Source organism: Elephantulus edwardii, unplaced genomic scaffold (assembly GCF_000299155.1).
Source record: "Elephantulus edwardii isolate Elephantulus edwardi_28Jun2011 unplaced genomic scaffold, EleEdw1.0 scaffold00160, whole genome shotgun sequence".
NCBI lineage: Eukaryota > Metazoa > Chordata > Mammalia > Macroscelidea > Macroscelididae > Elephantulus > Elephantulus edwardii.
In genome coordinates, this window is record NW_006399910.1 from 5,108,642 (window position 1) to 5,130,270 (window position 21,629).

General features: G+C 37.6%; 1 protein-coding gene across 1 annotated transcript in view; it reads right to left on the minus strand.

Moving 5' to 3' along the window:
- Positions 1-21,629, minus strand: part of DPP10 (dipeptidyl-peptidase 10 (non-functional)) — a 1,145,057-nt gene that overhangs the window by 911,396 nt on the left and 212,032 nt on the right. Inside the window, exon 2 of the mRNA XM_006895132.1 lies at positions 13,199-13,313. Coding sequence (XP_006895194.1) covers positions 13,199-13,313 — 115 coding nt within the window. The remainder of the gene's footprint in view (positions 1-13,198; positions 13,314-21,629) is intronic.

Consider the following 21,629-nt stretch of genomic DNA (forward strand, 5'->3'; position numbering starts at 1 on the left):
GGAGGGACGGTGCAGGAGGGGAAGACCCTCTATGAGATGGATTGATTCAGTGACTGGGGTAATCGGGATGTGTGTGTCAGAGGTGGTGAGGTTGGCGCAGGATAGAGCAGGGTTTAGGGCTGTTGTGCATAGGGTCGCTATGTGTCGCAAACGACTCGACGGCACATAACAACAACAACAACAACAGATGGTGGAAGTAGAGTGTACCACCTTTGTCCTATGGAGAAAATGGTGGATTCAACCAGAAGACCTTTAGGTTAGTAGCCAAGACCTTAACAATGTGCAGAGCAGATCATCTGAGAGGCTGGGCTCTATGAGGAGAAGTGTGGCATCAGGATTGGTGGAAGGTCTATTAACAATCTGCGTTATACAGATGACACAACCCTGCTTGCCGAAACTGAGGAGGACCTCTTGCACTTGCTGCAGAGGGAGAAAGACTGTAGCCTTCAGTATGGACTGAGGCCCCGTGTCAAGAAGACAACGATTCTAACCACTGGACCAATCGGTAGCATCAGGATGGATGGCGAAGAGATTGAAATTGTTCACAGCATCAGTTTGCTCAGGTACATTGTCAACACTCTTGGCACCAGCAGCCAGGAAATAAAAAAATGTATTGTGATGGCTAAGTCTGCTGTTAGGGACCTCTCTAAAGTACTCAAGAGCAGCGATGTCTCTCTGGAGACTAAGGTGCATCTGATACAGGCCCTGGTCTTTGCAATCACTTGTTATGCATCAGAGAGTTGGACACTGACTAGGGAGGATAGAAGGAGAATTGATGCCTTTGAGCTGTGGTGCTGGAGAAGAGTATTGAATGTACAGTGGACTGCCAAGAAAACAAACAGATTCATCCTGGAGAGGGTTAAACCAGGCTACTCCTTGGAGTCAAGGATTCTGGGGCTTCGTCTGACATACTTTGGGCATGTAAGGAGAGATAGGTCCTTGGAAAGGGACATCATGCTTGGGAGGGTGGAGGCACAAGGCAGGAGGGGAAGACCCTCTTTGAGGTGGATTGATTTAGTGACTGGGGTAATCAGGATGGGTGTGTCAGAGGCAATGCGATTGGCACAGGACAGAGCAGGGTTTAGGGCTGTTGTACACATGGTCGTCATGAGATGCAAACGACTAGACAGCACATACCAACAACAACCAGGTCTCCTCTTTATATCTTTACCTCACAGAGTTCTGAGCAATGATTGAAGTTCCTGCTACCTAGTAATTTCTTGCTAGAAATTTCATGCTTGTATTTTCTTTATGTAGTATACCTGGATATATTTTTTAAATTGGAACTGTGCACAAAGTAACACTGTCCAAGAATTTTCAATGATTTGTCCTCACATATACCTAAGTATCAAAATCTGAACTTTCAAGTCTATAATAAAATTTTTCCTCAAACATTAATCGTATGTGAAATACTTACTCCCAAATGATCTCTTCTCTTTCTCTCCGACTGACATGTTCTAATCATATAGCCATCTATTTCACTCAGAGAAGAAACAGGTAAAAACTTAGTACTATTGTTCCTCTATCCATATAAGATAGCTGGGACTTTGTGAGGCAAAGTCAAGGTTACATTATCAACAGAATACAGCATGTATCCTTGTGACTAATCCCCTATGGTGCTTTCTCTAACCCTGAAAAGCCAGAATCACTTTTCTTCTCCATTCACTAATGTCCCTTCTATGTTTCTGTTCACAAATCAAGCATGACGGTCATAATAGAAGGGGGAAAGGTGGTCTTGCAAAAGAATAGGTAGAAAGAAATATTATTGATGAGATTAAATCTGTTACTCTTCAATCTATTTAATATTATACTACTTCAGAGAAGAATGGATAGCTATTACAATTATTTATAGTTTAGAATTCTACAAAAGAAAAATCTACCTGAGTACATCAAAGATTTATTTTCATCATAGACACAAAGAGTGTTTAGATTGTTGTAAAATGCAACCAAATGTGGTTGGAAAAGATACAACAGTGACTATGAAGACATAATACTGGGAAGTACAATAGTATTTTATCTTTTCATTCTCCATCATAATGTCTCCAAAATGAGAATGAGGACAGGAATTTTCAATGCCCTCATGTCCTAAGTATAAATCACTTCATTTCTACAATATCCAATTTACCTCATCTCCAGTATCTTCTCCCATTTAATTTTCCATTTTTCTCTTCTTAAGAATTTTATTAAAATATTATCATTGCTATAAATTATCTATGCTTATGGAAAAGAAGACACTTCTCTTAATGTAATGAAAGCTTCTATCTGCTAGACTGTTCCTTTAGCATGAATTACTGCATTTTTTAAAATCATGTACTTTATTTAGTATATAAAAATCTTTGCTTACAGCTGGAAGCTTCACATTGGAAGGCAAAAGATGCCTAATATTCTAAAGCAGATCTGCCAGTAAGTAATTAGCTATCACCAAACTTCAAGTCAAATGAATATTTCCTGGTAATTTCATTATTTTAACAAGTCTTCACTAAACATCATCATTCATTAATATATCCATATTTGCACTATTAACTTAGAAACAATTACTAAAAAGCAATCCAAGAATGACAGATATAATAATATCAGTTATGTTTTGGGTATAATGTGCCACAATCAAGCATTTTCACTCAGATGCTCTTAGTAGTCCTTTGACGTTTTTGTTTTTCAGATGTGGAAGCACAGACTAACAGAACGTATTTTACCTCAGAGTCCTACTTGTTAGTATACATAAAAGTTAGGCCATGAACCCAAGTCAGCCTGCTCCCAAGGAGAACATAATCACTTAATAAACTAGACATTTTCATGCAAACGAAGTTATTAAAATTCTGCTGGCTTTAGCTGTCTCGTTAAGGAAACAGCATCTAAGAAACTACTTTCTTTAAACTCGCCTGTTAGAGGAATCAAAGGAGACACTGATCATGTACATGCCTTGGAATTCCATTTCTTCAAAACAAGACATGATTCCTAAAATGCTCATTTTAATTCTTTAGCTTGTTTTGCTAGTTTTTGTAGATAGGGATATGTTGATTATTTTCATTCTGTCCACTTAATTTCATATCTTTCTCAAATGAATAATGTAAGCATGTGTCTGGATCAATTCATTATCCGACATTAAAAACTTCTCTAACCATCATCATCACCCTTCTGGAAGTTTTAACCTACCTACAATATTTTCCAGGGAACTCTGATGGCCTAGTAGGTAAGGAGTTTCACTGCCAACACAAAGGCAGATGACTTTAATCCATCAGTTGTTCTGCAGGAGAAAAGATAAGCAATTTCCTCTTGTGCAATTTACAGCCTCTAAAAATTCACTTGAAAGCCAACTCTGAGTCTCTTCTGACCCAACAATAATTTGAAAGAGAGCGAATATTTCTAAAATGGCATTTGAACGTAAAAATATAAAATCATATCAGATTTCGTCAAGTCACTTTAAGATAGACTTCAGGTAGCATGTAGTAAAGACATTTACATAGTGAGACAGTTAGGCCTGCCAGATATTTAATGACTCATACATGAATGTGTGGCTTTCCTTATGCTTCAAAGACCTGGATAGCCCAATCACAGCTGGTGTGCTACAGGAACTCCTGAAGGAATGGGGAAGTTGCCAAACGAAGAAAAAGCTACTGATGAAGATAAAATATCTGTGCTTTACAAGACTGCCTCTAGTCAGCTATGATAGTAAATCAACACGCTGGAACAATCTTGGCACTGACTGATTACAGGAACAGTCAAAGGGCAGGAGGCCACAGGGACTGGTGAGCAGGTGAAGTATATACAGATCATTAGTGGCAATTCTGGAGTCCTGGTGGCATAACGGTTACCTTGCCAGCTAACCTCAATAGTCAGTAATTTGAAGCAACCAGCCACGCCAAGGGAGGAAAAGATTTATAGCCAGGCAGTTCTACTTTGTATCATAGGGTCAGTGTGAGTTGCCATCAGCATGAGTCACCACTGGATGAGGAGCAGCATTTTCACTGCTGGGGGTGATAAACGTGATATTGGCAATTTTAATACAAAAACTGGATTGAAGGGCTTGGTGAATATCCTCTATCAAACACACTGTAGGGCACTAGGAAACTACCTTGATGTTTCTTTAAGACTGAGGTAGAAACACGATTTCATTTAGCAATCCCACTACTAGGTACATATTCTAAAGCAATAAGAGCTATGACAAACAGAAACACGCAGCATTATTCACAACAGTAAAAAGATTGAAATAATCTAAATGCCCATTACAAATGACTAAAGAAAACAAAGTATATTAACAGAATAGAATACTATGCAACATTGAAAAACAAGGAAGAATTTATTAATCACTAAAATCAATGGTGAGGCGATGGGTCTGTTGGCTGGCCTGGGGCCTTGGAGTCTCCTTCACTCTAAAAGTTGGCTGGCTGGCATCTCGATGGAGGTCTCAATTTGATGGCTGTTAGGCAAAGAAAGTTTCTGGGGTACATTATGTTGTGTGTTACTGTTCTTTTCCTCCCTCAAAAGTGGGTGGCCCTTGAGCCTTAGACTAAGGGTAAGGGTGGAGCCCTGCTCGAGGGTATGGCTTTAAAATCCTTTAAAATTTATTAACTTTTGAAGAATATTCTTTAAAAGACACAGCAATAATTTGTCTATTTGCTGTACTGAACAACTTGGAGTTGCTGCGATTCTGAACACTATTTCATAATCCTGTCATGGTTACCCATCATGAACAATGGTTGGATGAGCTGCCAGATTAATTCATGTTGGGAAGCAGGAATGGCATCCACTTCCTAAACTAGATGCCTCTAGAAACTCTACAAACTCTCTTATAAACAGAAATTATGTTAACTATAGAACAGAGTTCAGGTCTTTTGTGTAAAGCTTACTCTGAGTAAGCTCAACACTTAACCACTGCTAAATGAGACTGGAAGCAGGAGCGGCATCCATTTCTGAAATGGCTCGCCTTCAAAAATTCTATGTACGAACAGTGCTCAGGCCGTTCATTCACAGGGCCGCTATGAGTCGCCTATGGCACCAAACAACAAAAACAACAACAAACGAGACTAGTGCTTTTATAACTGGAGTAAAATTCTTCAACTTTTCACATCACTCTTTGTCAATGTGCTGTATGAGGTAACCTGGGTTTGCTATGATGCTGACCCCTGTGCCATCGGGATATCAAATACCATAATTATTTCCCATTTTGTAGCTCCCAGTTGTAAAACTGGTTGGGAAGCAGAAGTGGCATCCACTTCCTAAACCACATGCCTCTTGAAACTCTATGAACTTGGGGAAACAATGATAGCTATGGAAAGGCATTAGGTCTTATGTTCATAGAATCACTGAGATGACCTCGACTTGACGGCAATCAATAACAACAACAACATAACACTGACAAATCTAGAAGACATTTTGCTGAGTGAAGAAAGTCAGTCACTAAAGGACAAATATCAAATGAAACTGCTACTATAAAATGTTAAAGAAAAGTTTCATACTCCATCAATTCCTGAGGCCTTCTTTTTGGACAATTCCTTCAGAGCAACTTGAACATTGCCTCTTGGTCATATTTTGTTCCGTGATATTTTTTTCCATGTCAGCCTTTCTTTTTCCTCTCTTGTATTTTTGTTTTTGGTTTTTTTTTGTTTTTTTTTTGGTATAGCGACACTGTGTACTCCTTTCATCTTAGTTTTTTTAAAAAAATTATTTTTATTTTATTTTTATATTGATTTACATACAAAATTCATTCACACTTTCCTTCATTCACATTGTGTTTCACACACATATTCTCACATCCACTTCTTTTGATGCTTTCCGGATCATTCATTATTATGTCTATAACATTTTTAAAACTTGTTAACTTGAGACTTAAATTTGTTCTTCAGTTCTATAAGCTGAAAAATATCAAGCAAGTTTGTCCCTTTTGATTTTCTGACTCAACTTCTTTTCGTACTTCATCATAAAATTTTTTTTGTCTTCCCATCCTGCTCTTTGAAATCATCTGTTCAGCTCCTTAATTTCCTGATTTCTTTCCTTTGCTTTGGCTTCTCGTGTAATACTCAGATTTCTTCCACCATCCACCTTGGTGTTTCGTTCCTCCTCTGTCTTGGTAATGATATATTGCATTCTTTGTGGATGACATTCTTGATCTAATCCCATAGTTCGTCTGGTCTTTGTTCATTAGTGCTCAAGTCCTCAAATATGTTCTTGAGATGGTTTTTAAATACAGGTAGAAAAAAAAATAAATACAGGTAGAATAAACTCAAAGTTATACTTCAGTTCTTGTGGATTTGTTTTCATTTTCTTTAGCTTAAATTTTAATTTGCATATGAGTAGTTCATGGTCTATTTCCCAATCAACATCCAGCCTAGTTTTCACAATTGTTACTGAATTTCTCCAACAATTCTTTCCACAAATGTGATCAATCTTATTCCTGCAGAGACCATCAGCTGAAGTCCACATGTAGACATATTTTAACAAACAGACGCAGCCCTGGATGTGCTCATCAGCTCTACCAAGAAATCTGGAGGACAACTACCTGGCCAACAAACTGGAAATGAACCATTTGGAAATTATTGAGTGATATCACTAATATCACAGCAAGAGAAATCTTGATGAAGATCATCCAAACATGATGACTGGAAGAGTATATTGATGCAGAACTATGAGAAATACAAGCTAGGTTTAGAAGAGGCTATTGCATTAGGGACATCAGAGCCAGTGTCAGATGGATCTTGGCTGAAAGTAGAGAGTGCCAGAGGAACACCTATCTATATTTTATTGACAATGCAAGGCATTTGAATGTGTGGATCACAACAAATTATGGTTAACTTTGAGAAAACTGGGAAACCCAGAACAATGTGCTCATGTGAAACCTATATTTGGACTAGAAAGTCACAACAGACAATGGTTCAAAATCAAGAAAGGAGTGTGTCAATATCTTTTCAATCTATATATAGAACAGATCATTCAGAAGACTGGGTTTTCTGAGGAGGAAAGTGCCATCAAGATTGGATGAAGACTAATCAACAATCTATCTGTTTCATGCAGATGGTACAACCTTGCTTGAGGAAACTGAGGAAAATGTGAAGCTGAATAATGTCAAGGACTGCAGCCTTCAATATAGATTGAAGCTCAACATCAAGAAAACAAAGTTTCTCAACCACTGGGCCAATTGACATCACCATGATAGATAGATAAAATTGAGGTTGTTGAGAATTTCAACTTGCTTGGCTCCACCATCAGTACTCCTACCACCAGCAGTCAGGGAATCAAAAGACAAATTGCATTACGAAAATCTGTTAGGGACCTCTCCAGAGTGCTGAAAAGCAACGATGTCAGTCCAGAGTCCAAGGTATTCCTGATCCAGTCTCTGATCCTCACAATTACTTGCTATTCATCAGAGAGCTAGACAATGACTAAGGATGATAGAAGAGAAATCAATGCCTTGAGTTATGGTGATAAAGAAGAACAGTGAACATACCATGGATGGGCAGGAGAACAAACAGGTCTGCCCTGGAGAGAGTGAAGACAAGCTGCTCATTGTAGGCAAGGATTTTGAAGCTTCATTTTACATGCATTAGGTATGGAGCTAGGAGGGACTAGTCCTTGGAGAAGGACATTAAGCTTGGAAGGGCAGAGGGCCAGCACAGGAAAGGAAGACCCTGGATAAGATTTATTGACACAATAACTGAGGTAATGAGAATAGGTATGTCCAAGACAGTGAGATTGACTCAGGATAAGGCATGTTTCAGAGCAGCTGTACACAGGATGGCTATGAGTTGCAGTCAATTTGACATCACATAACAACAACAACAAAAAATTTACACACAGAACCCTCCTAATATGGTCAGCAGGGAGGGAGAACTGGGGAGAGGGTAATAAAAACTAATAAATAACAATAAACACATTAAGATGGATGAAGGGAAATTTAATATAGAATGTAGGCAAGATCAAGCATTTTGAATATTATATTTAATGTTATAAGATAAAAATATGTATGAATGAAAGATTGAAAAACCAATATTCTCTGTAAACATTCACTTGAATCACAATTCAAAAAAGAAATATAACTCTGGTTCTCAGCACAGGTCAGTCAAAATGGGAAATTGCATTCTGCTCAAAATGTTTCTTTAGTAACTCTGATTTCTATGCATTAAATGTAAAATAACACTGCAATTTAAGTGCACAGTTCCATTAACAGGACTACACAATTGCAAGAGTAGATATAAATGCACCCATTCTTAAAATATTATCATTGGTCATACTCTGAATATTCAGAAAATAGATGTGGATATACTTCTTCCTTTATACAAATTCTATACCAAAAAAAAAAAGCGAACATCATGTAGCTTTGTCTAAATACATCCAACCTTTCATTAGGAAAAATAAAAAAAATTAAAATATAGAGTGAGTAATCTATTTATTTAGAAATAGTTTATTAAAACCTTTAATGGTTAGCTGCACTCTTCAAAAATAATTGAGGTTTCTCTTCACAAGGAAGGGAAGTTGCTGATAACTTTGGAAATTAAAACACCTGTGTCAAATTTCTTCTGTAATAAAATCTGCAATCAAACCCAAATTACAATGAACATGTGTTTTTCTCGCTATAAGCTTGCACTGCTTAGCACTTACTAGCAAAATGTGATGCTATTTTTAGCAGAATAGATCCTAATAACTTCTTAGACTAGCTAAATCTGTACATGCTTTTTATTTATTATTAAAGTAATAATAATAATACAATAAATATCTTCAAGGTCTACCTAAATAAATGGCTTTGTGAAAAAGCTAACCTGTTTTAATGTAATGCTCTATTTTTGCTAAAACAAGTTATTTGATTTTATATTTGATCATACATATTAGAGCTGACCAAGTCTCACAGGATCATTTCAGATTCTGACAAACCAACTGTGACCTTTTCTTTAAAGGTGTTAAGGGTGACTTTTTCTTCAATGGTGATTCTCATGATGCCCAAAGTGTTAAGTGATTGATTTATTCCAGTTACATAGAACTGAAAATTTCTACCTGTTTGGATTTGTTCCACTTAAAATACTGAACTGTGAGGACCCATTGGTGGTCAAGAAGGCTGCAAAGGTGGCTTGTGTGTTAGGCATCCAACTGGAGATTTTGAGTTATAGCTCTATTGTGGCACAAATGAAGGAGCTCAAGGCAAGAAGATGTAGATTACATGCAATTCAAACACAAGGGTGTGGCCACAAGTCCAAGATCACGCACATGTGGCAAACAAAATGTGCCCACAAACTGCTCTGATGCACATTCCAGTCCTTTGGACTAAAAGTTATATAAATCCTGCTTATATTTTGTCTAATAAAGTAAACAAACCACATATGTGTTCCTCCTGCCATATAATTCAAATCTTGGACTGTAAAATGATAGTCTTGTGGCCTAAAATGTCATTTAGATATGCTTATTTATGTTTTATAGACCATGTAATTAAGCCAGTATTAGTATCATGCTTGATCACAATTCAAGAAAATGCATAACAACTTTACTTTTATCTACCTAATTCATAAATTTCTAATAATCTTTGTGGCCTCTGGCAGTACCAAGTTTGTAATATCAACCTTAAAACACAGGCTTTCTGGTTGTAGAAAACAGGTTAATTGCTTCTTTATGTCTGCCTATTTCACTCCAGCCCATTGACTTGTATTTTTAATTCTTAATATATCTGCTGAAAATAAGAGTGAAATGCAAACTCAAAATTCTAATCACATGGTATGTAAGAAGCATGTTAATTTCTATAATTAGTGTAATATTAAGTGAAGCCTTTGGCTTGAAGATGGTGTGGGTTTCTAGATTTAATTATCTGAATAGCTGGAGATGCAGGAGATTGGAGATGCTGGACATATAACGCAAAGGAAGGTCATAGTCCACTACCACAGCACCTAGAACCTGGATTGAACTCTCTACTAAAAGAATAAATGAAAGAACAGAGAAAGTTCTGAAATCTAACTGAAGATTTAATTATCAGTCCCTTTCTACCTGTCAAAAGTTCAAAACATAGCCCAAAAAAGTTCTCTATTTCTATGAGGCAGTAGTTTTTCTCAGAAATCTTCAACATAGAACATTATTTGGTAGTGTCTGTTGGTTGTTACGGTTGTTAGGAACTACTGAGGTAAGTCAAGTCTCACAGAGACTCTATGAACAATAGATCTGAACCTTGTCCTATCCCATAATATCCTCACAATCTCTGAAACATTCGAGCCCATTGCTGCAGTCACTGCATCAATCCACCTGGTTGAGAATCTTTCTCTTTTTACGCCATCCCTCCAACTTTCTAAGCCACATGTCCCTCTCCAAGGAAAAGCCTCTCCTAGCAACATGACCAAAGTATGTGAGGCAAAGCTTTATCATCTTTGCTGCCAAGCAGCACTCTGACTATTGGTAAGAAAGTACTAAATAATAACAATGTGGTGGTGGTTGTGCATGTTGTTATATGCCATTGAAATAGCACTAACTCACAGCTGACTCTCCAGTGGGTTTTCAGAGATGGTAAATTGCATGGGAAGAAACTGTTCATCTTTCTCCTAAGGAGTACTTGGTGGATTTGAACCATCTGCCACTGGGTTGGCAGCAGAGCTCCTTACTCGCAGGCCACCAGAACTCTCTCAGTATTATCAATAATAAGAGGAATATATGCACTATACAAAACGCTGCCCCACATGATTGCATTTGATCTCAAAAATAAACCTGTGACTTGACCATAACATCAAGGAGTAAAGAAAAAGACAAATTTGAAAAACATTTGCCAAATTCACACAACTCGCAAATTACTGAGCATGAACTCAAAATGAGATCCATCATAGCCAAGCCCATGCTTCAATATATAAATACAAGACAAAATGAATGGACCAATGCAGGGTTTTCATACTGGAAGGAAAAGGAAAACATCTATGTAGAAAATATTCAGTTAAGTGGTCCCTCATTGGCCTTTGCTTTATCAATGTTTCAAGTACCCAACGTTTCATTGTGTCCTTGATGAATAGTAAGTAAAGCTGAGCAAGAGAACTACAGGAATTGGGATAAGACTGGGGAAGATTTCAGGCGAGACAGAGGGATATTAGGCCCCAATTCCCTCTTCCTGCTTAACAGTCACAATAGAAAGCAGTGAAATAGAGTTATTATTTTCTTTAAGAGTTACAAAAGCACTCCTATGTTTAAGTGCAGCATGATGATGAGCTTGCTTTTAACAAAATTCATGACATTTCCAAAAACTTGGAGCTATTATTTTGCTCACGTACCATACAACTATCTAACGCATATGTAGAAAAAAGATAATTAAGAGAGATTTGTTAAGAGAATGCTGGATAAGTCAGGTCTCTTAATGAGTGTTTGAAGTATTGTATGTTCTTTTTGTGAATTACTATTTGTATCTTTTTTTCTTTTTCTCCTGTTTCCAAGCTTTCTCCCTCTAGACTCATTCACTTGTTTTTACAATGGTTCCATAAACAGTGATCATAAATGGCTATTCTGACAGTCTGTACTTTATAAAACAAATATTTTATAATGATGGTATTTTTAATAAGCCACAAACTTTGAGAAAGTGACCAAGTAGAATTAGTAACCATAATTATTGACTAAATGAGACTGAAAGTGAGTTACTGTTAATCATATTTTGGAGAAGAAAAAATAAGTTCAATGTGTTTAAGGGGCTTATAAAATAACAAAGCTAGTAGAGAACTATAAATATCTCATATTCAGCATCAGGTTTTAATTGGTAATATTCTTTTTTTTTTTTTACTACCTTGATCTTGTGTAAGAAATGACTTTTTAATTATATGTTCTTTAAAAAGGCAAACTAAATGGTCTGGAGCAGCATTTAGCATGATTTTTCTTTTCCCCCATAGAAGAGTCTGGGGAGTTTACAGAGTGAATGACATGATTATCTATTCCTTCACTTCTGGTTGTTTAAGTCATGAGGATTCTTATGTAAGTGTCAAACTCTTTAATCTGAAAAACAGTTCAAAGATCATTGCAAAACCTATTTGGAAAGGGTCTTTATGCAGGGGAAGAATGAGGAATGTAAAAACTGCAAGGAAAGAAATGCAAAGGGGGAAGAGGGATATTCTCCTTAATTAAGATCCCTTTCTTCCCACAAATATTCTATTTCTACTGAAACCACACTGTTAAAACAAAAGCCCCGTTAAGCCCAAAATATAAAATTTTCAGAGTTTACTTTAAATAAAATCTTATACAAACCAGCTGTCATTGAGTCCATGCTGATTCAGAGTGCCCCTCCAGGCTGAAGTAGAACTGACCATAACCTCTCTTGAGGATGTAAATCTTTATGGAAGTAGACTGCCTCAGCTATCTCCCTGGACGTGGGTTCAAACCAATGACCTTTCAGTTAGTAATGCTTAACCAACTGCTCCACCAGGGCTCTTCTTATTTCACATACAATTAATAAATCAGTATTCTATTTTGAGAAGGGGGTCAAAAATGCCCCAGAGGAAAAAAAATCATCTTATCATTTTTGCCATGGAAGAAAAACTCTAACAGAATTGACAGAAAAACAACTGGTGAATTTCATACACTGTTTGCCTGAATAAACACTTAAACCACTAATTTACTCTAACACCCAATTTTCACCTGAAAAGTTAGAGGTTTGGTTTCAAAAGATACTACACAGAGAGAATTCTTCAAAAGAACACATGGCCCAGACAAAATGTCTAACTGAACTTTTGGCTTAGCCTACTGTTAGACTGAAAGCTAACTTTAGAAAACCAGTTTTCTAAAGGCTCAAGGTTCAAATGAACATCATGGCAATGGCCTGACACTCACACCTATTCCCTGAAACCCAGAAATCTCTCTGGACTGCAGGAAAATGGAAACTTTGTTACATATATTCAGGTTATAATCTACATATTTGAATTTCCATATTGCACTCCATCTTCAACCCACAATTCAAGTCAAATGTTTCCTGCATTTACCAAGCTGTCAAACACTGTAAAATGTCACTGTGTAGCAATGAAGCCCAAAGATCTCTTTAGAAATCTCAATTTATAGGCTATACCTTTTTAACTTTCTAAAATCATGCTGCATGATGTTGTAACAATAGAATTACTGTGCCATTTTCAAAATGTCCGCTTATGCATTTTTTAAAAATTTCAACCAATGTTAGCGTGTCCTAAGACACCACATGCTGGTACCCTCTTAAAGCATCTGAATGTGAAATTATCATCCACAATACCAACAGAAGAGAAGAATAAAGACAGATTACCTGGGGTTAAGAGGATGACTGACATAGTGATGAGTGAGCATACAACTAAAATCACCAGCAGGGCAATAGCGATCCCCTTCCAGTTTCTCTGTGGAGGGCTGTTACTTCCCAGTTCCTACCGAGACAGGAGGGAAAAAAGGTTCAGAATTATACACGCTCCAAGAGAAATGTTATTCATAAGAGAATGAATCACAATCACAGTGTGAAAGCTGATTAGAATCCTTTTCCTCTTCAGCAGCTCATTTAATTATTCAAAAATGCATATATTTGTAAATGGTTTTCTTTGGGGGGCAATATGATTTCTCAAAGGGACAAACCAGTAGAGTTTTATGACTGCTTCCCAAAATGCAGCTAGTGTTAACATTCATTGACTATAAACACTAGGACAACAGCCAAAATACTCCGCAACATAAGTATGGAAATAAAGTGCACTCATTTGCATGTATTCATTCTACAACTTAACCCAAAATACAGATGTCTCTAAATCATTATAGACTACCTTTTCAAATAGCGGAAAAAATATTATAAAGAGGAAAATAATTCCAAAATGTTCCTCACTGCACAGTACTGAGCATTTGTCAACACAACAGGTCCTTTTTAAATGATTCTCCCAATGCTCATAAAAATTAGCTGAATGTAGTACCTATATTAAATGAGTGCTTCTACAGCAGGAGTTAATGCCATTATCTCTCTGGGCAGCATGCATGATGATGGCAAAGAGGTAAGACTGATGGAGAGTAAGCTTCAAATCTCTCTCCATACACGCAGTTATTTAAGCTTCTCATTTGTCATACATTCTACTCTTCACAAGAAGAGTGTGGCCATAGGTCACCAGTGGAAAGCACAGACAACACTGGATTGAAATGAATGTCAGATTTTCTCTGCAATAACTCATAAAATGTAGAGCATTCAGTTTCTTCCTTGCAACTCTATGTCCCAGCCTCTTTTCATCCTTTCTCAATCTCATTTATTCAAAAGTAGCTAACTGATTTAGGGATAAATGAAACCGAACACACAGCTATCAAGTTCAATATTGGTATGGAAATTATCAAGGAAGTCCCAGACTAGTCTTGTTTTCAGCATAAATAAAGAGAACGGGAGTAATTTGATAATTTGAGGAGTTCCTGTTACTCATAGATTTAAACATTAAAGGCAAGTTTCCATCTGCTGACTTGGGCATTCATTTCTGCTGTCAACACATTAGCCTTACAGAACTACAAGTAGTAAACAGTTGCCAAGGAGTTGATGCCATGTGATTCAGAGTAGAACTATATTTCACTGGGTTGTCAATGATTTTTTTTTAACAGATCACCAGGACTTTTTTTTTCCAAGACAGTCATGGGTGGACACCAATCACTAATATTTCAATTAGCGGCCAAGTGTGCATAGGGTTTTCAGAGGCCTGCTATTTCAGAAGTGGGTGGCCAATCCTTCTTCCTTGTTGTTGTTGTTGTTATGTGCCGTCGAGTCGTTTCCGACTCATAGCGACCCTATGCACAACAGCCCTAAACCCTGCTCTATCCTGCGCCAACCTCACCGCCTCTGACACACCCATCCCGATTACCCCAGTCACCGAATCAATCCATCTCATAGAGGGTCTTCCCCTCCTCCGTTGTCACTCAACCCTCCCAAGCATGATGTCCCTCTCCAAGGACCCGTCCCTCCTGGCAACATGTCCAAAGTATGTCAGACGAAGCCCCAGAATCCTTGCCTCCAGGGAGTAGCTTGGTTTAATCCTCTCCAAGATAAATCTGTTTGTTTTCCTGGCAGTCCAGGGTACATTCAGTACCCTTCTCCAGCACCACAGCTCAAAAGCATCCACTCTCCTTCTGTCCTCCCTAGTCATTGTCCAACTCTCTGATGCATAGCAAGCGATTGCAAATACCATGGCCTGTATCAGGCGCACCTTCAGATTTAGAGGAGTATCTGACAGACAAGCAATTTGTGGAGCAGTGAAAGATAAATCCCTTATTGTGGAGTTAAGCATTAGTTACAGTGTGGACCCCACCCTTAGCTCAGTGCCTTGACCCACTTACTTCCCAGCTCCACCCTCCACCAGGATAACCCTTCACATCTGCCAAGTCCCTTCAGAAAATATCTTCCATTGTACAACCCATGATCTGACAGCTTGTATCTTAAGCTTTCTTGGTTTCTGTGATTCCAAACACGTCAACTGCTGACATTTTTTTTCCCTTTGACCAGTATCTCTTAAGTTTAGTTGTACTGTCTCCAAGGGAAGGTGACGTGTCCTGTAGAACTCCTGTGTAGATTATGTATTCCTTTCTGGCCGGAGAGCCGCCAGGAGGGACGGGTCCTTGGAGAGGGACATCATGCTTGGGAGGGTGGAGGGACAGCGCAGGAGGGGAAGACCCTCTATGAGATGGATTGATTCGGTGACTGGGGTAATCAGGATGGGTGTGTCAGAGGCAGTGCGGTTGGCGCAGGATAGAGCAAGGTTTAGGGCAGTTGTGCATTAGGGTCGCTATGAGTTGCAAACGACTTGATGGCACATAACAACAACAACAACAACAACAACAACAGCGGCCAAGTGCCTTGTAGCACCATTAGACTTCTTAAAGTACTGCTGTTGATATGTGCTGTCAAGCCAGAACCTCTTCAGAGCTGATGCTAAATGGGTTTTCAGAGGAGGTGGTGGATTCAAAGCACCTGCCGTTGGGTTAAGAATGCAACTCCTTATCCACCAGGCAACCAAAGCTTCCTGCAGAACTAGCTCTTCAGTAAAGTGTATGACAACATAGGAGGAGATATTGCTGGGGTTTTTATTTTGTTTTTTCTTTCTTTTTTTACCTTGATTTTCCATGTATTTTTTTTAATATAAAATTTTCTTTTTATACTGGTTTACTTACAAAGTTCATACCCATTGTTTTTGACAGCAGCTCTTTCCCATTTCCTTAACCCACCCTTCCCTCTACCCATAAGCTTGTGTGACTTATGATTATCCCCCTCGACCATCCAGACCCCTCTGCTCCCCTTTTCCCCTTTTAGATCCTCATACACATTTCACTAATTATCTATTTCTACAATAATGACCTGACCTTATATAGGGTTTATCCTTGCGGACTGAGTTAGTTCACTTAGTATGATGCTCTCTAGTCCATTCCACATCGGAGAAAATAAGAGGGGAACACTAATATACAAGTCCTTCACATAAATATTTGTCTCTTTCTTAAGCAATTTAACTTGATCTTTCACAACGATGCTCAACATCTAGTGAACAATCCACTTTTTGTGTGAGCACACTCTTATTTGGGATGATGGAAAACACCAGATCTTGGTTTGAATGAAAATTCTTTTTATATAAATTTTTTCTTTTAACTGTGATGTTAACAAAAAGTTTATAAAAAATTAGATTTTCATTCATTCATTATTACACATTTCTGCCTCTTTCCCTTCCTCCTCCTCAGTTCACTTTCTTTTTTCTTTTAATACTCATTCATTGTTGTGAATTCCCCACCCCACTTCTCAACTCTCTTATGTAAATTAAGCTTTGCTGTTGTTGCTATTGGTGTCAGTGTAGCCCAGTTGACTCTGACTATAGAACAAAACCTTGACTGGCCTTGTGCCTTTGCACTATATCCTCCGTGTTTTTTGGGTTTTTTCTTGTTTGTTTGTTTTTTAATTTCTAATCAAGTTTATTGAAAAATTCAAATACATTGTTTTAGAAAACAGATTCTTTTCGTTTCCTTCACCCTCCCACCCATCAAACTGTACAACTCCATGATTAATTGTCCTCCCCCTGCACATCCTCATCCCTTTGCTTCTACCCTCTCCCACCCCCCTTGGATCCTTATATTTATTCTACAACAATGGTTTTATACAATATTTATCTTTGTGGGACTGAATTCATTCACTCAGCATAATGCTCTCCATTCCCTTCCAGGTTAGGTAATGATTTACAAAATCATTGCATGATGTAGGCACTGTGTCAATTCACCTCATTGAGGACCTTCCTTTCCTTCACTGATCCTTCACTTAACCAAGCACATGGCTTTTTCTGAGGACTGTCCTCTCCAGATAAAATTTGAAAAGTATATGCAATAAATTTTCCATCTCAGATTAAACCAATCTTCCAATAAAACTTTTTGCTTTTCACTTGAAACAAAGTGAAAGTTTAGGTCAGCACTACCATGCTTTTAAATAACTTTCTTTGGCCTAGTGGCAAGAAGCTGCACTGCAATGCCAGAAGTTCATGGTTCCAATCCACCAGATGTTCTGCTGAAGAAGGAGGGACAACCTACTCCTGTACCAGTCAGATCTGAATTGACGGTACACACATTAAAATAAGTACATAAATAAGCAAACAAACAAAAATGAATATTAAAAATTAAAACTAAAAAAGTAGCTTTATTTCCTGACTTATGTTCAAAATAATCTTTATATAAGGCAATATGCAATACCTGTTTAATTAAGCATTATAATTAATTACCTCAATCAATTTAATTAATGTTACAAAACAAAATGTCTCTGAATAATTGAATGAAGGCAATAAGATTTGTAAACATTTATTCAAATAAAGAAAGTGAGGAAAAGGTATCATTTTACCTCCTAACAGGAAAAGAGAATTAAAATTTGCATTTACATTCTCCACCTAAATAAAAATACTATAACACTGAAATCAGTGGCTTCAAAGTAGCAAATATAAAAACAAGAATAGTTTACTAAGAACATAAACCTTTCCCTTGAATGCAGTATTGCTGGAAGTTGCAGGCAAGTTCTTTTATTCAGCTGAACATGTATGATTATGAATCTGTATGGTCATACCCTATACTTCAAAATTTCACAATAGCCAAAGTCACCAACTGCTGAGTCCAGTGCTCTAATCCAAAGTTTAAAAGGGTCAGAAAACTACAAAACACTCATTGCGAGAGTTTAGAAAGTGAAAGTGGGACAACCAAACAGAAAGAGAGTGCCTGGATCAATAATGATAATCACATGTCTGCCTATTAACTCAAAGGGAGGAGAGCCAGGTACTACTACTTTAACTGAGAGGTGAATAAAAACAAAATAATAGACATGTAACCATCATACCTACTTTCCAGTAAATTATAAAAGTGAAGACTAAATAATAAATTCACTCCTACAAATTCTGATCCTGCTCAGTCAGTAGATTTTCAACCCAAAATATGGAAAAATTCACTACTTCAGATGGTGGCTTTCAACTTTTTAGTATTATATATAAATGTATAATGTCTCCTACATACGGTCTAACAAAGCAATGCCAGTTTCATATCTTACTATGTGTCTGGCACTGTATTGAGTACTTTATATTGATAATCTCACTTAATCCTCAGAATAATCTTGTGAGATTGCTATTATTTTGACAAGTTTACAGATGAGAAGAATGGGGATTAAGAAAGATTAATAACAAATCCACTTGCTGTTAATAAGTAAGATTCAGTCCATAAAATCTAGCTGCAGAAACAATGTTTTTTAACCATCATAATCTGAGCCTTCTAACAATAAGTAGTTATAGAACAAATGAATGAAATAATCAAAGAATGAATTAATCAATTTAGACACATGATAATACGTTTACTTTAATACTTTCATTAAGGAAAATTCACAATGACATAACAACAATCTTGAGTTCAGTAATATCCTCAAAATATATGTGTTTTTTTTCAGTTATGGGAAAACATTCCATTTTGAATAAGATAAAACATATGTGAGTAAGAAACATAGATGTGAGAAAGAGGTTCTGTCTATAAAGTACTGTACATGTGAATCTGTGCCTTTTCTAATGTGATTTATGAAACAAAAACATCTACAACTGTCTTTTTTTAGGAATTGTTGACTACGGTAACTCACCACTCTCCTAGCTTCATCATTTTACACTTGCTATCTCATTCAATTCCTAACGCATGGCTTTAGGAATATTCTTAAGTGTCTTTTAGCTAATCCACATTAGCTAATCCACCAGCTTCTTTGAGGGAGAAAGATGGGCAATCTCTTCCCGTGTCATTAAACTGCTTCTGAAAGCCTGCTGGGGTGTGTGCTATAGGTCTGTTTCAACTCGAAAATACACAGCCAAGAACACTAGACTAGTTAAAACTCCATGAACTGCAAAGGGGTGAATAAATCTGGAATACCAACCATCTGTAAAGAAGCTCCAGTTTTTTCTTCCAACATGATCCACTTTAGAACTCTGTTCCCTGAACTGGCCTGATTACCATCTCTAATACATGTCTCACGCAAGTTGGTTTTCACATCACCATCCCATTGCTAATTCTGCTCCATCCAGTCCCTTTCATATGTGCCTAATTATAGACACTGTCAATCACTCAACATATCCTGTTCAACTATCACTTCTCAAGGGAGTTTTGCCAATCATGCAAGCCAGACACAAGTTTCCTTCCTCTGGGGGAAGAAATTCCTAAAATAAACTATAATCATTTGAAAGCAGTTCTGCTGCTTAGCAGCTCAGCTGAGACTGCAAACACCTTTCTACACTTTTCTGAGCCTATTTTTCTAGTCTGAACAATTGGTCAAATAATGATAACTATTTCTAACTCTTGCAGGGGTTAAATTGCATAATCCATGCAAGTTCTCACCCACGGGGATACTAAGAAAGGTCACAGCAAGTGAACTGTCTGCAGCATCCATCCTGCACTGCACAGATCAGGTGTGTTAATCAAGTGTCACCTCAAATGCATGTCCCTCACAGCGGTCTTTCCTGATGCTTCTCCCAAGAATACACTCGTAGATCTCGGTCTATGCTCTGACTAAGATTTACTATTCTTTGTAGTATTCTCACTTTGAGGTATCTGCAGTATTATCTTAGGTTATATTCTAGAGTAAATGTTGTATCTACTAGAATATGGAAAACCTGTTTAAATGCTTATTTCTTATTTGTCTCGCCTCTTTAGACTACATATTCTCTGATATAGTTAAACTAACTGTTCTGACAACACAAAGGTACATGGTTCTAATCCATCAGATGCCCCATGGGAGGAAGATGGGTTGCCTCTAACAATCTGCTAGAGGGTCAGCAATGGGTTCATTTTGACTTCATGGTATACAGCAACTTATTTATAACTTGAACGATTTGTTATATCCCTAGCAGGGAGCTCCAGTTAACCTTAGAAGTAAGGAGTTATACTGTCAACCCAAAGGCGCGTGATTTGAATCCTGTTCCATAGGAGATTTTGTTATTGTTAGGGGCCATTGGGTCAAGAATGACTCATAGCAATCCTATGAACAACATATTTGAACCTTGTCCTACCCTATGCCATCTTCACATTTTCTGACACTCTAGAGTTCATTATGACAGTCACCATGTCAATCCACCTGATAGAAGGTCTTCCTCTCCTTTGCCGACCCTGCACATTTCCTAGCATCATGTCCCTCTCTAAGAAATAGCCCCTTCTAGAAACACACCCAAAGTATGTGAGGCAAAGCCTCAGCGTTCTTGCCTCCAAAGAGCACTCTGGCTGAACTCTTTCCAAGACATATTTGTTTGTTCTTTTGGCTATCCATGGGATGGTTCAGTGCTCTTCTCCAACATCACAGCTCAAGGGCACCAATTATCCTTATTCACTGTTCACCTCTCAGATGCATGGTAAGTGATCAAAAATGACTATGGCTTAAATCAGACACACCACAGCAGAAAGATGGATAATCTCTTCCTTGTGCAATTTACAGTCTGTGAAAACCCACTAGAGGGTCAGCTATGAGTTGGCTCCCAAATGATGGTACATGTTTCACATGACAGTAACAACATAACCCTAGCAGAGAACATCTGGATCAAGAGATAACAAAACAACAGATGGAGAAAATAATATAGCTCTCAACACTTTCCTTTTACTTAGCTTCACAATCAATGCCCTTGTTCACAACAGTCATGAAATTAAGAGACACACTGCATTAGGATGCTCTTGTCTCAAGGACCTCTTTAAAGTACTAAGAGTAAGGATATCAACATCAGACAAAGCGTGTCTGATGTAAGCCATGGAATCACCTTCAACTGCTGCATATTCATCTCTAAGTCGGACAATGAATAAAGACTAAAAAGAATAAATGCCTTTAAACTGTTGTGTTGACAAAAAAAATACCCAATGGCATGTCAAAAGAATAAAACTGAGAGGAGCAAACTGGGGTGGAGGGAAGGCTAGGTGGGGAGAGAAGTGCAGCAATGAATGAATGGAAATCCAAAATATCTGTAAATGCTCGTTAAAATATTTACAAAAAAAAAAAAAAGAACAAAACTATCTTGGAAAAAAGTGCAACATATGTGCTATTTAAAGACATATAGTGAAAATGTGTATAATAAACTTTGGGAGAGTGGTCAACAAAAGCCAGTCCTTGGAAGAAGACATCATGATGAAGAAGTAGGGGATCAGTGAAAGAGAGTGAAATTCCAACCAGATGCATCCCCATGCAACAGCGAGCTTGAGCTTAGCAGAAACTGAGA